Source organism: Falco naumanni, chromosome 1, assembly GCF_017639655.2.
Source record: "Falco naumanni isolate bFalNau1 chromosome 1, bFalNau1.pat, whole genome shotgun sequence".
Classification (NCBI taxonomy): Eukaryota; Metazoa; Chordata; class Aves; order Falconiformes; family Falconidae; genus Falco; species Falco naumanni.
The window spans coordinates 78,242,409-78,264,839 of record NC_054054.1 but is presented as its reverse complement, the minus strand read 5'-3'; the positions used below and the strand labels follow the sequence as shown (position 1 = coordinate 78,264,839).

The 22,431-nt window shown below is 39.1% G+C and overlaps 1 protein-coding gene across 1 annotated transcript; it reads left to right on the top strand.

The window, feature by feature from the left end:
- Positions 1-316: 316 nt before the first annotated feature.
- On the top strand, positions 317-21,613 carry MAP9 (microtubule associated protein 9). The gene is made up of 11 exons (XM_040600750.1): positions 317-509; positions 1,420-1,516; positions 2,786-3,202; positions 7,622-7,875; positions 8,706-8,761; positions 9,289-9,454; positions 10,506-10,595; positions 11,269-11,430; positions 11,909-12,054; positions 12,775-12,907; positions 17,587-21,613. Exons 1-11 carry the CDS (start codon positions 465-467, stop codon positions 17,704-17,706), a joined length of 1,686 nt encoding a protein of 561 aa, XP_040456684.1. The 5' UTR covers positions 317-464; the 3' UTR covers positions 17,707-21,613.
- Positions 21,614-22,431: the final 818 nt, after the last annotated feature.

Sequence of the window (22,431 nt, the reverse complement as noted above, 5' to 3'; positions counted from 1 at the left end):
TGTGTGTGTGCACATATATATGTATCTTGTGGGATATATATAGGTAGGTTATATATAGGATGTGGGCATAAATATGACTTGAAGACTTCAGGTGGCTTCTGCAAAGCTCAGGTGAAGCCTGGCTCGGGCCCAGGTAAGATAGCGGCTCAGCAGGGCCTCAGTTGTCGCCTGCCGCACCCCAACGCCTGTGCGCGCCGTGAGGAGAATGGCGGGCGGGCGGGCGCCGGCCGTGGGGCGGGGGCGGGAGGCGGCAGCTCAGCGCCGCACACCTCGCGGCCGCAGCGCCCGCCCGCAGCCGCGGCCCGAGGGCGGAGCCGCCCCGCCTGCCCCTCGCGGGCCGCCAACGCCCGCCCTTCAGCCGGTCAGGCCTGCGGGGCGGCGTTGCCAGGCGACGGGCAGCGCGGTGCCGCGGTCCCGGGACGGGCGGAGTGCCGGCCGCCGGGCGGGAGCGGGAGGCAACCGCCATGTCGGGGGAAGGCGGCGGGCGGCGGCGGCGCAGCCCCCTACAGGTGAGCGGCCGGCCGCGGGCGGGAGCAGCGGCGTTCGCTGTTACGGCCAACGGCGCAAACAGCCGACGTGCTGTCGCAATGGAAACGGGGCCGCGGGCACCCGCCGCGCTGGGCTAGGAGCCGCCCCCGTGGAGAGCTGGGCGGCAGTGGCGCTACCAGGGGCAGGCCGGGCTTCCCGGGGCCCGAGCGGCCTGTGAGGGCGGCTCCGGCTGAAGGACCGGCCGCCCCCAGGCCGGCAGCAGGGCCGCGGGGGGAGCGTAACGCCCATCTGCAACAAGCCGCCCTGCAGCCGTCGGCGGTGTGCGGCTCAGGGCCCCGAGTCCGGAGATAGTGCTGCATTTATTCACGTAATTTTAACCTTGTCGCTAAAGCCAGTTGCTTTGTGAACCCGTGTAAGCGTGGTGTGTCTGTGGCGGCCTGCAGCAGTGTCCGTAAGACCTGCAGTGGCTGGTTTGAAGTTCCTCCTTGCTTTTGGACCTGCCACCTGCGTGGGGTTCTTGTAGTGCAGGAGGCCCGGCCCGGCCCGGCCCGCCCCCTCTGCCACGCACTATGGCAGGGCAGACCCGCGCCCTGCACTCCTGCCCATCAAAACATACCAAAGGGGCAAAAAGTGGCACAGGATGATCCAGCGTCCTTATTGCCAGCAATGGAAAAGGGAGCTGCAAGATACGTTTCTTCTGAAGAAGAAATATAAATTAATACATGGAGGGTGGTTTTCTTAACACAGAAGAAATGGGGGTACGATGGTAGAGTGAAACGCTCTATTTTACTTACCCTTCACCATAATTTTCAAATAAATGGGTTAATCTGTTGCTCAGGTTTACTTACGTGTCGGAGGGGGGAATTAGTCATGAACTTGCTGAAGTGAATCTTCCCTTCTGTGTAAAAGTTATTTGCGAAACCATTTCAGGCTGAGCGACAAGAAGCAATTTCTGCTCATGCAGCGAGAGAGCAAGCAGCTGAATACTCAGATGACTTTGAGAGTGACGAAGATGGCATGTTAAACAGTAAGACAGAATTAAATACTTTTCCTCGTGTTCTTTCCTTTCTTAACTCATTACTAGATCACACAAAATCTTTGGGAGTCAATATGATTTAATGTTCCAAGATTTCATATTTCACACCTTTGAAATCATTTAGTCCTCCTCTTCCACGTTAGGAGCAGAATTCCCTGTGAAATAAGGGGTGGTGCCAACCTGCTCAAGCGGATGCAGTCTCTGCTGTTTCCTACAGTTGTGGTGCCTGTTTTTACTCCTTAGCCATATTGTTTACATCTGGATGAGACAGCAGAGCACAGTACTGTCAATGGAAGTGGACACTGGCGGAGAGGAAGCTTTGTTGTTGTCTTGCTGTTTTCCCAGTCTGAATGGCCAGCAAGTAGGGGCTGCAGGACACTGCAGCACATGCCTGCTTGGCAGCATATGCAAAATACAAACCAGGAACAGATTTGATCTGGATGTTTTTCTTGGGCCAGGATGCATTTGATATTTGGTAATGTTTATGTTTAGTCTAACAAGATTGGCCACGTGGCTCTTCTGATACGGTGCTGCATGTTAAGGGAAATAGGAATCTTAAATATCATAATGTATTTTTAAAAGGACTTCCTCAGTGTCTTGTTTTTATTCATATCTGAAACATCTTTTAAAAGTTTGTGGGATGCTTTAATTTTCCTTTGCTGATAAGATTTAGAAAAAAGCTCCTCCTGCATTAAATATATTACCCAACTATCACAACATTCATTTGTCATCTTCCTCAAGCATTTCAACTCTGAAATTAAGTCAGTTAGAAATAGGCTACAGGAAGATTAAAATATTTTTGTTAAACAGGCGAACCTTTGCTTTGGAGCAGATACCACCTTTGAGTGTCTTCTAGTAGATCTCAGATGTGACAGAAGTGAAGAGAATAGAAAGGATGGATTTTAGTAACCAAACATGCCTAGCTTTGTTGTTGTTGACTTGCTTCCACTTCTTATGGCACTGGAGACATAGTTTTTTAGAAGGGTTTTAAATTGCATGACAGGTAAGAATTAACCAGTGAATATTAAAAGTATTTTCTTCAGATTGGCTCCATGGAGAGACATGACAGGAAAGGAAGTAGAATAAGAATTTGGTTCCGTTGTTTTGCAACGATCAGAGGTACAGAAAGATAAATGCTCAGAGACTTAAGTCAGGAGAATGTTATATGAAAAATACTTCTAAATTATAGAAGACAGAGTTTCTGTGTCCCTTTTTTTTCCCACTTGTCTCAAATGGAAGTTGATGATGTGCTATTTTCAGGTATTGGGGAAGAAAATGAAAGTGACTCAGGCGCTGAAAGCACTAAGAAGTCAGTTGCTGTTGAGAGTCCTCTCTCTGATGATGATGCTTCACAAAAAGCAGATTTGGAAAACGAAGCTGCTGACTTGACTTTATCCTTTCATGAAAAGAAGCTTCAGCAAGTAATGCTTTTAGAAAGTGGAAACATATGGGATGACGGAAAGGATGGTGAAGAAGAATGTTTGGGAAGTCAAAACAAAGGTGATGACAGAAAAAGTGATGAAGAATGTTCATCTACTGAAGTACCATGTGATAATAGTGAAAGTGACCACTGTAATGACTTGCCTATTCATGAACTACAGAAAAAAAGAAATCAAGAGGAAAACAAACCAATACCAAAGCCACAGGTGCACAAACCAAGAAATGCTTTGGCATCAGGTGAGAAGGAAGCATTTGAATGTTGCTGCTACTTGCTTAGTCATATTACAGTATTTTAAAGTGTTGTAATTTGGGTTGTTTCCTTGTTAAGTATCAGTTGCTTTGGCTTGCAGGGAATTTATTTGGTATTCTTCTAAAAATACGTTTTTTAATAACCTCCAGTTGCCAGGGGGTAAACGGAACCCGTGTGGGCCAAGTAGCGGGTGGTTCCTATTTGCCTTTTCCTTTCAGGAGATGAAAAACAGCCGTTGGGGTACTTCTAGTCCAGCTCCCCATCAGTGCATGTCCATGGATCATGCAGGAGGGCTACAGAGTTCTCTCTGCTGCATGTGCACAGCACAGAAAGCCATATTCACACAGTGTCCGCTGCATACATGTACCCCTTAATGGAAAGGGCCTTAAATAGTCAGCCTTTCTCTGTGACCAGTGAAGCTGGACCAGAGTGTTCACAAATACTATGTTGAAATCGTGATGCTGAGATATGATGCTGTAATGTAACAGAATGTTAGAAAATGAGCTGTAACCAAAACATTTACAAATGGTAGATTTCTCATCATCACAAAGTTCAAATTTTGGTTTTTAAAAAAATATCTTTGAAGATACTGAATCACTTTGGATGTGTAGTCAAACACATAAAACCCCAGAACTTTAATGTTTCAGTATAAGAATAGCTAATTCATCTTCAATATGCAAAGCAGAACTTGGAATTCTGCTAATTGAGTGTATGTGCTTTTCCAACTTTAAAAAGACTTCATATTTTTTATCTACTTTCTAATATGAGAAGAGTTTGTCCTGACAGAAATTTATGGCTGGTCGTTACCTGTGATGGAAGAATACAACTTTGAAATTGGTAGAACATGGTTAGTGATATCAGCTCCTTTTTTTTTTTCTTTCCACATGATGGCACGAAAGTGCTGAATATTTGAATGTGCAGCTAGGCACTGCAGATGCCTCTTTTTTGGCAAGTATGCCAGTGTTGTTTTAGACTGGCAGAAAAAAGTTGAAGTACTCCTTTTCTTCATGTGAATCTAAGTAGTACAGTGATACTAGCCTGTTGTCTTCAGTAGTTAACCACTGTAAATTTTTTTATTTAGATAAATAGATCTCTGTCTAACAGAGGAAATGACTGTCCAGAGATTAATCAACTTTTTCTGCTCCTTTGATTTTTTCTTGTGATTTACTGCATGGAGAAACTGTTGGTGCACTTGCAGGAATATTGTTGTGACCTCTTAGCTCTCTCAAACTCATACTGGTTTTATAATCAAACTTTATGCAGCTGAGTGTGCAGGATCAACGTGATTCTCCCATTTCCTGCAGTAGATCTGCATGAACTAGGACTGAATAAGAAATGCTTCCATGGCAATGTAAAGAAATGTGGGTCAGCATACCTAAAGAAAAAAGCAGGTAGAAAGCCATTGATGTGGCTTGATCTGGTTGGTGGCAGGGCAGGAGGAGGAAAACGTGAAGAAGATAGGATTGCTAAACAGGAGAAAGGTGAAGAGCCAGAGAATAGAAATCTCTTAAAAAATGTTTGCATGGCAGTTCTGCTGTCCAGTGACTGCCTTAGCGGGGGAACAGAGACATCACTGAAGAAGCTAGAAATACACTGAAAGCCCTCGCTTTCGACTGCATTTCTCATGATGTCTCCACTGACCCAGGGTTGTTCTGTTCTGCACCCTGCAAAGAAGCAGTCTTCCTTTCATGTCTTTGCTAGTAGGTACCTGGACAAGCAGAATAGCAAAAAGGTTTTCCTACAACAGTGCTGTGTAAGATATATGCTGTATTCTACATTTATGAAAACTCATCTGTCTCTCTGATTGCAAATAAGCCCTTGAGTGTAGTTTCAATATATACAGAGATGATGATAAATGAGGAAAAAAAGTTCATAGGTTGTCTATGTAGAGATAGTTAGAAGCTTTAAAACTTTCATTAAACTCTGAAAAAGTGGCTGTAACTCTTTAGATAGCTTTTTGTGTAGGGCCTCACTGTGTTAAGAAAGCCGTGCTATTATTTAAATGGATCATTTAACTGCAAATAGTTAGTTGAATCTATCTTGACAAAATACTGTTCCAGGCTAAAATATCTTTTAACTAGATGTAACCGAAACTATAATAAAACGTTACCATTTATATCTTAGTAATATCTAATGGTCCAGTACAAGGCTTCTTAAAGTTGGTGGCATTCTTAATTTCTTTTCTGCTCTCAGTATCTTTCTCATGTCTTGTGTCTCCTGTTCAGTTTTGAGAATGGCCCAGCCTTCTTCTTGCAGTTATGTCCAAGTACAGTATCATCCCCAGGTATTTAGACTTTTGGCCTAGAGGCATCTCAGGAATGCAGAGGAACAGGTTAAAGTTTGAGAATTTAGATTTTGTACTTAGACCTGTGTCAAGTGCATGATCATTGTAAGATCATTGTCTAAGCATCTTTGAGACAAATAACTTTGATTTCCTCTTTTACAGTCAATATAACTAGGGTAAACCTTTTGCTTCTTCCTGCAATTTCCCCCACAAGGTTTAATACAAACTGAGTAGCGCTTTTCTATCTTTTTGGATTTGTGAATCTCTTAACAGGCCTCGGGGGATGTGCAGACCCCTTGAGATGTACCAAATCTATGGGCTTCTCAGCAGTATCCATTGAATGTACCTTTCTGAGTCCCCTTTTTCAAACTGGTTAGGAAAAATCCATGGACCCCAGGTTGAAAAACACTGGAATGAGCTGTTAGACACCTTTTTTAATTTGCTAAGAAAATCATGCTGGGGTGTAATTTGCTATGTGCAGGATGGTAGTAACATAGACTGTCAGATGCAGCAAGAAGAATGCTGTCTGTATGGCCTATGTAATGTCTATACGCTGCAGCCTAATGAGATAAAAGGTAGTACTTGGCTTGAAGGATTTAGGACGGAAAGGTGAACAGAAGGTGAAAACTTGGGCAATGTACTGAGTAGTAAATAAAAGTTCTGCTTAGATCTGTGTTCAGTTTCAGTTCTTTTTTATATTTTATTGATACCTTAGATTAGAAAACTTGTTTGGTATAGCTTGATGTTTTTAAGCATCATTTATGAAACAATGTCTGAGGAGAGTTTGTATAGGGAAAAGGATGTGAGCATCAGTGTACTGGAATGGGAAGATTCTCAAAGTGCAGGGACAGTGTAAGTGGAAGAGAATAATACAGGTGGTGTTGTCAGGACAAAGGAGGACACAGAAGCAACCATATGGAGTCTTCAACAAAAGTGGAGGAAAAAGGGACTGGAAAAGATTGTTTAAATGTAATGCTGAAGTGCATAGATACGGGAATTCCAAGCAGACTGATTGAACTTGTATAGCTTGAACTGTCAAGAAAGAAACTACAATAAGAATTATAGGTTTTATGTGTCAGTACTCAGCTGACCATGGGGTTAGTATTTTGAAGGTGTTTTGCAAACAGAGGCAAAAGTTGCGTGAAGTTCATGCTACGCAGTGCTTATGGTAAATCTGCTGTCGCCTGTATCCTGTGCACTACATGCTGCAACTTCGAGATGTACAGGTGCCGATGCCTACAGTTTATACACAGTTGTACTGTCTAGTAAGTGTAAAGTAAAATATGAAAGATTGCATATCAACAAAGAATAGAAAATGGTTCGTATAAATTCAGAGTTCTCCTTGTCACCTCGAACTTAACATCATTGTAAGTCTAGGTTAAATTTTTTCGATTGCCAGCACTGATTTTCCTTTCTTCAGGTAACTTGGAGTTAATCTCTCATCCACAAATTTTATTTCTTTTATATTTGGGAATTTACCGTGGCTTTGTATAGTTTGTGTCTGAATTGTTTCACAAATTTAGATACTGCATTAATGGCAGTTCAGATCTGATAATTTTTTTAAAAACTTGTTAACGTAGTGTTTTAATAAATGACAATTTAGGCACACATTTAAATTGAGGTGAAGTTTTCTTTAAATCCCCACCGCAGAATCTTTCTATTACTTCCTTGTGTTTCCCACACCCCTGAAAAATACCACACAGTTAAAGTAGTTTTTGTTACCCAAATTGTTGTAAAGGCTTCATTAGTAGTTTGTTAGATGTCAGAAGAGCTCTTGCTGTGATTGCAATGGCTTTTGCTTTTGCTTTTGCTTTCTGCACTAGAATCATGTTCAGGTGGTAAAGCAGATGGGAAGTTTTGCCTTTGTCATGCTCTCACACATAACATTTGATACAACTTCAGTTGCTACTCCAGTCTTACGTTTAAATACAGTACAAGTGAATACTCTTGTCATTAGTGCCTATAGTTCTTTAGAAGGAAGTATACAGAAAATACATTCTGTTATATCAAATTTAGTAATATGTTTCATAAACAGATGGTTTTAGTACAGAAATAACAATACTCAAAAAACAATGAAAATCTTGTTCATGTATCCTCTCGATTTTTTTTTTTCTCCTGTTAGATCAAGATCAGAAGATCAACACCAGTGACTTGAAACTGGAGGACAATAGTAGAAAATCCCCTTCTGTGACGGAAGTAATGACACCCACAGTATATAAGAAAACAAAGAAATTGGAGAAGTCAACAGATGGCAGTTCAGATGAAATGGTGAAGATAGTGGAAGGACAAATAATAACTGATACAATACAGGAGGTATCAGTGAATGATCAGTCTGAGCATGGGGAGGCAAAGAACACTTCAAAGGAATCTGTCAAGGTATTATTTATATGCAATTTTAGTGTCCTAGAAGCACAGTGAAAAGTTTTGTAGTTACTGTTGGTACCTTAAGTGTGTAGAACTCCGTTTGTAAAACGGCCAGTTCTCTGGCTTCTACAGTTGAGGCTCTTAGAAATTCTGTACAGTTTTGAGGAAGATGTAGGGAATACCTTTTACACAAATCATTTAAATCAGATAAAGGTATTGAAATTTATATTTTCCAGTTTTAAGGAAATACCCTTACCCAAGGGGAAATGTCAAATCTCTATTGTGAGGTTAGCTGAATTGGAATGAGCAGTGTATGCTGGCAAAGGATGGAATCCATGGTGTGACTGGAATAATGGATAAGATGCAAAGCATTTTATGCTTTATCATAAGAAAGAGAAGATGTAGATATATGTAATGGTTACAGCTAAATATTAAAAATAGTTAAAAGAGTATTGATACAACAACAGGGAAACCCACTGCTGAGCTGGGTTCTTTTTATTCCTTTGTATTTCTAAACCGTAGACTATATTTTTACATAATACAAAGACACATTTCTAGATGCCATTCCAAAAAGATTGAGGCATTCTGAAAGTTTGTTGGTTTGGTTTGTCGGTTTGGGTTTTTACTTTCTTACCCTGTACTATACCCCTTCTCTATTGGAGTGGCTTTCAGGCGTATTTTCTAACACAGAATCATGGAACGCTTTGAGTTGGAAGGGACCCATAAGGATCATTGAGTCCATCTCCCAACATCCTTGTTAGCTTGTAAAAGCCTGTTTCATCCTGATCCAGTTCTGTTGCTTGAGAGACTCTATAATTCTGCTTTTCCTCTGTGTTTCTTAGAAACTAAGTGAAACGAAGGAGGGAGTTCTACAAAACCAGAAAGCTTTATCTGACAGGTAAGAGAAAGATGCTGTGTATCACAGCCTGCAGTGTAAAATGCATGTAAGCACCCTGACAGTGCTGCTTCACTCTTGTTTTCTGTCAGCGTTGTCTTCACTGTTGACAATCTCTGACCATCTAGAAAACAGTTCAGTAGATGTGGCATGTTATTGTAACCTTTGCTCAGGGTTATATCAGATCAGACGCCAAGTCTTTTTGCAGTGTCTATGATGAGTTTGTGTACTGGATCCACCAATGAATCCAGGTCCTTGATGTATTTAGAGGTTTTAAGTTGTTTCGTAGATGAAAGTTGTAAGAAATTTCTAAACCTTCTTGGGCTGGGTATATTGTGTAGTGGCTTGTTTTGGCAATAATAAAGCCCTCAGAGGAAAATGGGCTTCTTCCTCCTTTCCCCAGCCAGGCGCATATAAAACCAGAATCACAGTAACTTTTGGTATACGCTGGAATAAAAGGAACAGTACGTGGTATCAGCTAAAACAAGTGGAATGATCATTCATATGTTTGTGTCTTGGTACTTTTATAGGTCTCTCTCTACAGTGCCCTTAAAGAAAAAGGTGAAAGCTGTTCCATCAGCTGCACCTGTTTCATCTCATTATCTGGGAACATTAAAGGTTTTGGAGGATAAAAGTGTGCAGAAGAACAATACAGAATTTGACAAAGGAGATAGTTTACGAGCAGCTGTTTTCCAGGTAGAGCTTAACAACAAACAAAAGAACCAACAAAAAACCCTATGCATATAAAAGTCCTGTTATGGGAGTCAACATGTTTTATTTTCTTGAAATCAGTATTTCTGAGTATATTCCTTGCATATGCTTACATGTTCTGTTTCGTTCTGTTCGCTATGCCTTGTCATCAAATTACAGGCTAAAAAGGTAGGTGAGAGGGACATACTGTGGTTCATAATTCATTGTGTCAGACTGTTTCCAGGCATGTATATTTCTTTATTTCTGCTTCTGCCTTAATAAAAGTAAGGCCATAGTTTAAAGTTTCTTTTCCTGATACGTTCTATTCAGTTGACATTCAGGAAAAGTGAGAAGTCATCTCATGTTCTCTCCAGAATGTGGATTCTGTGTAGAAATTCATAATGATCAGTTTGTGGATTCAAACAGATTTTTGCTACTCGTCTGTGTGAGAAAAACTTCTATTAACAGGTGCTGTTCATATTGGTATGTGAGTTTCATGCTTGTTACGGTTCTAGAACAAAATTTAGAACCTCAAGTCCATATTTATATTGTCTTCATAATTTTTAAAGGTAAAATAAGATTCATTTAGGACACTTGTATCTCTAAGCAGCATACCAATTACATAGTTAAACCCTGAAAATTTAAGCTCAGTTCTGCAAATGGCTCCTAACACTTTATGGATGCCTGAAGTCTCATTCTTCCCAGTTGGATTTTATTCTTTTTAATTACAGGTATTAGGTATTTGCAAGAAAGACAATAAATAAATAAATAAAAGTAATAAACTTCTTAATTCTTTTAATGCTTAGATTTTTGTGGTGGTTTTTTAGTATTTTTTTAAAGAAAGATTGTTAAGCTTCTTCATATTTTCTAGCTATGATTTTAGAACCTTAGACTTCTTTGATCAGGGGTAATTATTGAAGTAGCACATGGAAGAATTAAGAGTAATTTTGGTGGTCATTATATTGTTGCTGCTCCAATAATACTTAGTTGTTTTAACAGAACTTTTATAGATGTACCTTAGAAAGACTAAAAGTATAAAACTTAATGATTCTTACAGAATTGGTTGGAAAAGAAAAAGGCCTTTCTACTGGAATTAAAGAGACTTGAAAAGAAGAAAGCTGAAAATCTAAGGAACAATACTGAAAAGGTTTGTTTACATTCTTGTTTGAAAAGACAAACTATACTTCTTTGAAGTATGCTTACCTATGCTTTCTGCCTAATTACATCACCCTTCTAAGGCACCTGGTTTTCCCCAAATAGTGGGAGGTGGGTTGAAGCAGTAAATGGCATGTCCCACTTGTTATGGATGCTGTAAGGGGTGTATGGCTGATGCTTCCCTACACATTTACGTTAGGAATGCTAAAAGTGTGCTTCTTAAATTAATTTTCAGGTTTGTTTACAAAGAGCTTGGGATGCTTAACCGTTCGGGTGTTAGAAAATGAGTTTGCTCCCTGTCTCAAGAGGTGCTTACCTACTGAGGATTGTATTTTGAATAGTACCATACACAATCCTTAGATTTGGCTTTTAAGTATTTAACATTTCACTTCTGAGCATCTAACATGTGTTTTGTATTCCTCTACATATATTTTGCAAGAGTAGTTTGTCTTATTCGACTAAGTTAAATTAAAAATGAGCACAGAAAAAAACCACTTTCTATAGATCAAATTTACTTTTAAATATTGGAATGTTGTCTGCAAATAAAATCCCATTTCTTCATTGCTCCATCTAATCCTACATTTGATGGTGAGTTTATAACATACTATTTCAATTGTAGTTTTATATTTAAGTGTATTTAAATGTAACTTTCATTTTCAATCTAGAAAGAAGCTGATAAAAGAGAGGAAGCAATTGCATCTTTTGAAGCCTGGAAAAGAAAGAAAGGAATAGAAGCAAAAATGTTAAGTGAAAAAAAGAAGCTCGAGGAACTTCAGACAAAGAAAGCAGCAGAACAGAAAAAGGAGAAAACAGAGGAAGCACAGAAGGTGATGTAAAATATGTACATAAATGTGTGTGTATCAGGTATGGTTCAGGAGATTGTTGAGAATAATTTTGATTAATTCAGCAAGAGATGGAAACAAACAAGATGCTAAAATCTAAACGTGGTTAATTTTTAAAGAAAACTTAGATTAGATTCTGTTCTGTTGGGAGTATGTCATGTTTGCATTTGCACACAAACAGGCATTGCTCCATGTTTGGATTCTATTAACTGTAAAATAAACTCAGTATAAATACATTGTCAGTGAAGTATTACGTACTGGGAAAAATAATTATTCTTTTTTTTTTTAGGTGTAGTGGTACCTACTTTTGAGCAATACTACAAATAAATAATCAAAAATTGGAATGTGTAGAGCTTACAGAAAATAATAATACAATAATTTTTGTATACTCCACAATAAGCAAGTGGAGTATTGACAGAAAGGTGAGGGGTAAGTTTTCTAATGATTCTGTGGTTTTCCTTAGGCATTCGAAAAATGGAAGGAAAGAAAAGTGGAATATTTAAGAGAGCAAAGAAAAAAGGAAGAACAGTCTGAAAGAATCAAGAAGAAGAAAGAGGAGGAACTGGTTGCAGAGAAGAGGAGAGACAGCATGTCAGCAGTTGAAAAATGGTACTACTCCACTGGGGTTTGGAATACTGTAGTTTCCCAAATGCAAGAGGTCTTCTGTGGGTGCTTGATGTGCTTTTAATTGGGAGACAGTGGCATGCTTGGGATCAGAGTCTTCAGTCTCAATGGAGAACAAGTATAACAATGAGCAAGCTGTACCGCTTCTTTCAGTTTAGTGATTCCCCAAAAGGCTACTGACTAAGCCAAGTAGAGATACTGCAACTGAGAAGGAAGATTCATTGAGTAGTGTAATGTCTTAATGCGATTAATCTTCTGCTTCTTTACTAAGCCATAGGAAGGAAGGTAAATCTTTATCTTAACGTTTTGTGGAATACAGTGTATGAATGTAGATGTATTCAGAAGCAAACTACATGTGTCTGCTGGAGAAATTCTTTATAAGTTTTACAAGCCAGGAGTTTTTCACAGACCATGTGCGATTAACTATTACCCACAGCAGTTTTGAATCTATTTTTTTTATATGATACCAAATAAGGGAGAAGGTAGTACAGAAAAGGTGATGCCATAGTATGTAGAATAGTAGGTTCATTTATACCTTGGTGATATAATATATGAAGATGGACTTTGAAGATTTTAAAAATATCTTCTCCATCTTTTATTGAATGCATAAAAATCTCTCTTTTGACTCAGTTTTGTTCCTCAGTCATGGATGCAGCATTTAGTCTATTACATGATGATCTCCTGTTCTTCTGTCTCACTCTACAGGAAAGAAAAAAAGGAAGAATATATTAAACAGAAGAAAGTAAAAGAAATCCTAGAGAGAAGAAAGCAAGAAATACAACAAGCAAAGAAGGAAGAAAAGAATAAAAAGGCTATGGAGGAATATGAACGATGGCTGGTATTTACTTTTTTTTTCTTTTTGTCAAAACCCAAAAGATTAACGCAGTAATGAGTGTGAACACTTCTGTATTGTAATACTCATGATTTTTCATGCTGTAATGAGAGAGGCCAGATGATGGCAGCATTCCTTAGCTAATGTCCAAAATTCTTGACTAAAATGATAACATGTGGTGGGTTTGTTATTTAGCATACATGGCAAATATATTCTCCCTACCTGCATGTCATAGAGTTTTGATTTCATAGTTAGCCTTCATGTTTTGACATTCCGTGTCAGGAGCAACTGTATCTGAACGGTCAACTCACCACAGCACAAAACCTGAAAAGTCAAGTGGCATCCACCTGCCACCACAGTAAGCGCAGATCCATTCAAGGAAGCATTCAAAGTGGAGACTTGTACACCTTAAAACCGATAAAAGAACTTTTAATGAGGTTTGAGATTATTTTCATTTACTAGAAAGGGTGGAACTCTGATGCTCCCACTTATATTTTTCCTACAACAGTGTACTTTAGTCACAGTTGTTAAACAGTAAACTAATCTAGTATTCTAGTCCCAGCAGCAAAGCAGGGTGTGGTGGTTTTTTTTCCCTTGCAACTGAAAGACAAACTAGAAGGGAAAGATCACTAATATTCTTAGCATATATATTCTTTTCTTAAATATGTTTGACTTACTAGTTAAAGAAAAATCTGCAGTTTTTTGTCCTCACCCTGTGAATGATACAGTCATTCATCATCCTGACTTTCAAGGTTTTCTTAGTTTGAGAATGTTTCTTGTGTTGTCTCTTCCTTGAGATTTCTGACATGCGTCCTGTATATACAGTCACTGTTGCCATTGATAAGAATGGAATCATACAACTCAGCTGGCTTAAGGTCCTTACAGGGATTGGTTTGTACTGCCCATAGCTTTAAAAATCTTTTCCAGAGTCTCGAGTGGGCTTTCTATTTTATTTTTTTTGGGGGGGAGGGTGAGTGTGGGCATAGGTGAGAACTGAGGCAGGCAAATAAATGTATGGGTATGGGACATTTTAAAAGGACAATCATCCTTTACTTGGCTAACTCAGAAATATGCAGTTATGTGAAAAACAGCAGGAGCTTACATATTTTCCCTTCCATTTTCCAACCTTTTTAGTCTTTTGTTTAAGTCTTTTAAGATCATCTTTGACCTGGTCCCCTTTTGGAATACCTCTGATTTCTGTAATCATTGGTAAGAAGTGTTTTCTCTGGTCCCCTTTATCAAGTGTTTTCCAGCCCAGTTTTGTCAAATGATTAACATCCAATCTTAGATTATTTCTTGCTTACTCAATATTCCTAGTTCCTAAGGAAGGAAGTACTATGCTTTGAGTAGTGGGTAATGCTCTGTCCCAGTATGCTCCTCTTATTGCGACTGTCCTCAGTTAGCATAGTTGTACCAAAGCATGAATGTTACCTTTCATTGTACACTGGACTTTCTTGCTGGCTTTGACTCTGTATGAAGGTTAAAAAAATGATGCCATATTTTGGGGAACAAAATATACTGCCTAGCACAGGCTCCTCTGTTCAAATTGTGTATAAATTCTGGACGTCATTACTTCAGTGGGATTATTGATATAAATTTGAGTGGTTGGAGGAATGACCAGATCTAAATGGATGTACCTGTGCCTACATGAGAGGAGCAGTTCAAAAAATAAGCAGATGTTGGAGGGTGCAGTGAGTGCTGAATTGGTTAGCAGAGGTACCTATAGAATTACCTCATTTTCAGTGTCTATGTGCAAGTGTTGACTGATGTGTCTCATGCCCAGTCTTCACATCTTTACTTACAGAAATTGGGTTGGGTTTTGCAGCTAACACACCTTTATTTGAGAAAGCACATTGGGCAGTGGCTCTTTCCTCATGTTTGGTCAGAATTTTATCACGCTTTGTATAGTAATAATGAAAATACACACCTTCAGTGAACTGCAGGAGAGAAATGCCTATGAAGTTGTCAATGTATTATCAAGGGAACTGAGATGATATCTGCCTACAGGTAGGCAGAATTGTGAAAGCTTTTTAAGTATATTATTTCAAATAAGACAATTTTTGTTTGAAGGGTAATAAGAGTAACATAGTGGAAATTATTCTAATATGTTTTCATTAACATTCAACAGAAATGTGTAAGTTCATCCTCAGCTTTCCTAAACCAGGTGTTGACCATAATGCATGGGTAAAACAGACATAAAAACCTCTTTGTACTTCTTCTAAAATACAGGAAGCATTCTGGTTTTATGTTAATGGAAATTCTGTTACTTACTTACTCTTCTACAGGTCCTTGTGTGAGTGTTAGATAATCTTAAATGCACAGAGAAGATTACTTTTTAAGCATGAAAATAAATGCCCTGAGAAAGGATGTTAACACTTGCAAAATACTAACTTAAAAAGGATAATCTTGAGCTGAGATACTTTTGTATTGCTGAGGAAATTTAAGCTTCTAATTGTTCTAATTCTTTCATAGTATTTGCTTCTTGCTACTCACCAGGTACTCTTCAAGCCAATCTAGATGTTTTGCTTGATACGTGGTCGTTTGCTTATATACATAATACCAGTGTCTGGCACGTGTTATTGGCATGCACCTGTTCTGAGGAGTAGAATGTGGAGAAGAATCATGTAGAAAGTTTATAGCAACAGATCAGTTTAGTTTCCATTATTTTTGAAACAGTCATCTTGATACCTGTTTTCTGTAGAGAAAAGCGAGTATCCCAGATGTGTTACGTTCTCCATTTTACGTGGTAAACATTACGTAATATGACTTATTGAGAAGTAAGGCTGCTCTCAAAATATTCTCGAAGATCAACATAGAGATAAAGGCCCTAGAAGAAGTTTGAAGTTTTACCTTGTGGCTGAGCATGATTAACACCTATTTTTGGCATTCTAAAGCTGTTTAAAAACATCAGGAAATTATGTACTGCATAAGTCTTGTGGATTTGTTGCTTTTCTGGGTTAGAAACAGCTGACATGGGTTATTCATTTCATGTGGTTTAATAACATCTATCTGAAAATACTTTCTATATTGGAATTTTAATCTCCTGGCATTGCAATGTGTTAGAAATAAGGCTGTTATTGTTACTCCTCTTAAATGTTGTAAGACTTCTGTACTATCTAAAATTCGATTATGTGGCAGCCCTACTGCTTAAGAATGTGATCTTCCCAGAATTTGTTAGGTGAAAAATGTGTTCGTCTTACTAGGCTGAGTAGGAAACTTCCACAGAGAAATTAAGCCACATAATCAAGTTGATCTGGTGTGTGACATGCTACAGTTATTGATTTAATCTTTCACTGTTTCTGTTACTCTTCTCCTGTTAGTGCAAATAACATCTTATTTATTATTTTAGGGGAGATTTGTATCAGTTATGTCTTGTGAGAATGTGAACTGTGGTTAGGGCTAGAACATAAAAAGCTTTGGGTGTGTTGAAGACAGGGATGAAGCCAGTAAATCTTCATGTCAAATTTAATCTTTTAAAACCCAGTTAAATTAACTCAAGACTCTTTGCTTGGCACTGCGATTCATTCATGAAAATTGGGTCTTCAAACCCAAACATTCAAAACTGAGACATGATTAAAAAATCCAAAGCAACTGTCATTCCCTTCCTGGGTGGTTGTATGCTTTATCTTTGGGTTGGGTTTTTCATACATGTCTGTTACACAACATGTATTCAGTGAAGAGTGTTTCATAAATATAAAATATGCACGTTTCTTTATAACACACAATTTTTCAAATAATTGCCAATAATACTATGGTAAGTCCTATTTTTAATGAGGTTTTAATTATCTGCCCTCATGTGTCTTTGAATGTCAAATTCAGATTCTATGATTTGTAGAATATGACTAAATTTTTGTAAAAATATGATACAAGGAAAATTTGCACCTATAAAGAACTCTCCAGTGCACTAAATTGGTAATGCAGATGCACCCTTAGATGCTGGCCCTCACAGTGGTGAAATGGCAGTGATCTTTGCAAAGAGTATTTATTTTATATAGCACAGAACAATATAAAAATTCAAAAATAATTGTAAATAATCGCAAATTAGTTTTTGAATGACAGGTCTTTTGGAAATCACTAATCGGGCACAAAAAGAATGTTGCAAGTATCTTGCTTATCCTTCATCATCCTAATTACCCATTGCTGTTTGAAGCAATAGAAAATATTATCAGAACCTTGCAGTGTTTATAAGTTAAATAGATACTTGTTTATAATTAATTTTTTTAATTCCCAGTTTGTTCTAATACATAGCAAGTGTAATTTAGTAAGTACAGAAAGTTTCAAAGATGCATCAGTAGTCTGGAGTAATAAGAACAACATATCTCTTAAAGAAAAAACTTAATTAAGATGAGACTAATTATATGCAAGACAAATACAGTACCTAATACACTAGGCCTTCTGTTGGGCTTTCTGTTTAGATAGTGCACAAAACCGGCCCAACCTTGATACAGTCACTTTAATTGTAAATGACATCAAATGTGCAGCCTCTTGCGTTGCATGGTGCAGCGTGTGTGACCGAATCCCTAAAAGGGATGGGCTAAGTCCCAAAAGGCAAATCTCCATTGCATGTTACCTTTTTTGTGTAAATTGAAAGTTATGACAACGATTTCAACTTGGCTGTTCGTGGAGCTGGTTTTTTATGGGGTTTTTTTGTTTGGGTTTTTTTTGACACATGTTTTTATTCCCAGGAAAAGAAAGAGAGGAGGGAGCAGCTTGAGAAGAAGCAAAAGAAGTTGCAGGCTGTCCAGGTCAAAGTGCTTTCTCCTTGGAGTCCACCTGGCAAAGTCACATATTCAAGGAATTACTGAGCAGTCTGGTGCCTCTGAGAAAAGATGATCTACAAATTTCTGACGATGGCTAGTCATTATTTCAACAGCTGATTTTCTCTGACTCATTACAGTGGTTTTTTTATATATTACAGATGTATATGTGAGATTATAGGTGTTGCATCCTTTCTTTTTGGTTTATTTATCTCTGCAGTTTAAATAGATCAGTTGTCCCTTTCCGTTGCTTTAGAAAATGTACCAATTTTTGTAATCCCACATTTAACTTCCTTCTATTAAATCCTGTCACTTTGTTCCTTTCTGGTGAAAGTGCATATTCAGGGTATGTAAGGCTGAACTCTGATATTTTTTTTCACCCACTAAGTAGCAGAATGGTTATTTTTAAGTTGCAAGGCCACATGGCTGGGGAGTTAAGTCTGGAAGAAATGCTTTGTAATGGGTGGGAGTGCGGGGATGATGGGCAAGGAGTTGTTGGCTATCTTCTGGGGATAGAAAGAAGACAAAAGGTTAAGCAATATGGTAGAGGGACATCATTTTCATACGTGCTACAGAGAGCATAATATAATTATTAGATTATGTTAAGTTACATAATACAAAAATAGCTTTTAAATTAAAAACACATCAAACAGAAACAGGGTTTCATGGGGCCAAAAACAGTCAGCTATGTGATAGTACAAAAGAATTAAACTGAAATCATTGTAAGATGAAATGGTCCAGGACTAGGTAAGGCTGTAGCTGTTAATTCTATTTCAGGTCTTTACATACATTCCATAGATTTCTTGCTTCCTACAGGAAACAGTGGTTTTAGAGGCATGTTTTGCAGTTCCCACAGAATCTTACCTAGAAACTGCAAGGGCGGAACAGTGGTACTCTTATGAGGCAGCCTTAGACACTGAAAAGTTTTTTGTTTTGGAACTTAACTTAAAGGCTTCTGTGGTTGTTTTTACATGATCAGGTAAACCCTTCCCTGTCTTCATCATGGCCAGTGAGTTAGTTGCTGGAGTAAATTATTGAAATGTCTTCTGTTTTTTCATGGCTGTTTGCCTCACTGTTTTGGAAACAATGACAAGACTACGTGTCTTTAGAGATCTTCAAATCTCTTGCTTTTCCTACTGTCTAAACTCAAGCTGTTACTTAGGTTTGTATTTTCTTATCTGAATTTTAATAATCGTTCCAAATCAAATCTGTTCCTCAAGTGTGTATTCAAAAAAACAGTATCACCAAAGAAGAAGAGGAAAAACAAACAAACAAAAAACCCGCAGATCTTTAAATTCTATATGTATTTTCCTCAAATGAGGTTCTTACTTCGGTTTGGACTGACAGCCTCCTTGGGAAGTCAAGGGGAGCATTTTGAGTAGACTTGCCTTTTTCACTTGAGTCCTGTGCTGTTCGTAAATCACCAAGCAAGTCATTAATTCTGCATTGCATGTATCACTGGGACATCTCCTCAGAAAGCAATGTTACAAGACCAGCAACCAGGTGAATTTCTTTAGTTCCCTGATGTTTCTTGCTTGTTTTTTCATGTTTTAGTGAGAGCTACTGAGGATTTAATTTGGCCCTAACTCTTTCTATTACCAGAATGCTGTACAGATGACATTTATTGCTGGTATGTATGTAAAGGTGAAATCAGAAGGGATATCTGTTCTGTCTCATTGTTGAATATGGGCCTGTTCATTATTGTTAGTAAGAACTCAAGTTCAGTGAATTCCTAATTTAGACCTTTTACAATGTTTATGGCAGGCCGAAGTAGGTGCTAGAAAGCAAAAAGGTAAGGTACTATTGTTGGAACAGTAGGTAGTGTCGTAGTTACCATCATTAACCTAATTTCTATTAATAAGTGTAGAGGAAGGCTTGTGAAATGTACAATATTTCTGTTGCATATGATCTGTTGTCAGTGTCAAGAAGTACTTGCTAACCTTGAGGATAAAGGTGAGGTTTCACTAGTAGTTGTGCTGGACTACGTGTACAGCCAGATCATCTGACAGATCAGATTTGATCCGTTGTGAGGAATGGTTGTGGATTTGACACAGCTTCTAGATTATGAAGTATTTATATTGCAGAATGAGGTTTACGTGTATTGCCTGGTGTTTTACATTGCAAATCTCAACTTCAGTTGCCTTTCGTGCACCTTGTTCGTGGTAGCCCTGTTGTGTATTGCCATGTTTGAGCAGGCCTCTGCTGGTCCTGCCCCTTTCTTTAAGTTCTATTTGCTCCTCAAAAGGCAATTGTACTGGAGCTGGCTTTTATTCTTTTGAGTTGTTTCTAGCCTTCTGTCCCTGGGCTGCTCATCCAGAAATGTGGCTGGAACAGTTTTTGTCCCACTGAAGAGTTTGTAGAGAAGCCAGGGACACCCATCCTGTGATTGTATAGCCTGCAGGTAATGCACACTTGATGCCTTCCAGGGGACCTTAATGGCAACAGTAACCTTTTTGCCCTGTCTGTGAGACACAGATTTATGCCAAGAGTCATCTCTCAAATGCTAAACTTCTGGGTAGGGCAGTGTTCATATAGGTTCATGCTCAGCTCATCTTTTTTCATTTGGGAGCAGGAAGACATTGGTCAGGACGGGGAGAGGGCAGGAGGGGGCTCTCAGAACCACCCCGAGGCCTGCGGCCAGCTCCGAGCCCCTGGCGTCTGGCTCTGTCCCTAGGTCACTCGTGGGTTTTCTTGTAGGCTCTCTTCATGGTAGTACCCGTGCTGAGCTTGCTGCCCTGCAGCGCTGCAGTGCATGGCATTACCACAGAAGTGCCCCTTTAGGGAATCCTGTACATCAGGGTTTTTTGCAGAGATCCAGCAAATCCAGATTTTTCTCTGACTTAAGCCAGGCTGTAGCAGAGATGTCACAGACAAGTGAATACGGGGCTTTCATAAACTCTGGTTCTGGCTCTTAGCCTCATGGCAGGTCAGGCATTTTTTCCAGCAGCAGTGGTACCGCAACGACAGTATTGGCATCCAGTGAGAAAGAATCCACCATTGACAGAAATTTTCAGGAAGTTGAGAAGATACCCAGCTAGAGAAGCTTCAGTGGGCAACCGAACAGCTAGGATAAAATTGGAGAAACCAACAGGAGAGGCAGCAGAATTACAGCACAGGCAGAATGCAACAGAACTGCCAACTCAAAATTGAGTCACTCATGTTTTGTGGAAAATATATTGATTTAATTCAGGCATTTAGGCTGGAGTGGGAATACAGTCCTCCATCATTGGTCCTCCAGGCTTCTAGTACTTGGAGCCTTGAATTCATGTTTAGTGTGTTAAGAAACTATAGCTATAATATCATGGGAAGATTTAATGTGTATCAGAGAGCAGAATTTACTGTATGGCTGTCATGATCAGAACAGGAGAGTCTGAGGCAAATCCTGCAGCCTGTGAGAAGGAAATAGTCTGGATCTTTTATTTTTGCAGTGTCCAGCCAAAGCAAGTAAGATCCCCGTGCTGACAGGCCTGTAGTTGAGGGGTGCAGATGAAAAGTTATGCTAGAGGTAGTGGCAGAGCTAGAAAAGGGTTTGTCATGTGCCTGTGCCTGAACTGAGTGCTGCATCCTTACTGGCTTTAAGGCTTTAGATTATTAGACAGAAGATTTTCGACAGCAGTGGGAAGAGGTTGGTGACATTTTCCAGAAAAGTGATATACCCAGCACTCACATAAATTCACAACTTTTCAATTAGAAAAAGGTGCTTGAAAATCTGCAGACGGGGAAAAACAGTACAGCTGTGTAACTTTTGTAATAACATTTTGGGAGCTTTGTCTAATTTTACGTTGTAAAAACTCAAATGTTACAGCGTAGTGCAAACTTCATAGACAAAACAGAGCTAAGAAATATGAATAAGTACATTAAATGCACATTTTTATGAATTATCTGTATAAATCCTGTTAATATGTTTATTGATGACAGAGGGAAAATATTTTCTAAAATAAAGTATATTTTGGTATGATGTCCTCGATGTTTTCATCAGATCCTAGGATCTTTACTTCAAGCTTAAATGCATATAAATGAACTAGGCAGTGTCCTTAAGCACAAGCTACTCTTTCATCGTTAATATAACAATAAATATACAGGGAGCTGTATCCCACTGAAGTAGGAGCTTTTGGCACTACAGCAATTTCCTCAAGGTCACTGACACTCACTTTGCTTGCTGCCACAACAGTGCAAGCAAGTACTTAAGGAATGCAGGGGTTTCCAAGTTGATCAGTATCTCATTTTTTTTTTCCAGATTATTTCATTCAGGCATTATGTTGTTCTATTACTACGCTAAAGGGGCAGGTTGATTGATTTTCTGTTCCCGTTCTGTCATTCTGGGTAAGAAAGATTGTACGCTGTTCTCAATCATACCTTCTTTTTCTTTCATATTCACAAAATACTAGATCTTCTTACCTGTTCTGTTTTTCGTGGGCTGCTGTTTCACCCAGTTGTGTGTTGAATGCTGGTGGCAGCCTTGGCTGCAAGTCAGGAACTGGACTTGCTCCAGTATGTCCTTACCTTTCTTGCACTGGGGAGCCCAAAACTGGACATCGTCCTCGAGATGCAGCCTCACACGTGCCAAATAGAGGAGAAAACAATTGCTTCCATCAACCTGCTGAATATACTCTTGCTAATGTAACCACAATGGCACTGCCATTCTTTGCTTTAAGAGCCCGTGGCTGACATTTTCTGCTTCTTGTCCCCTGGTACCCCTCGGTCCTTTCCTGCAAAGCTGCTTTCTGGCTTGTTGGGGCTCAGCCAGTACAGTTGCATGGGGTTATTTGGCCC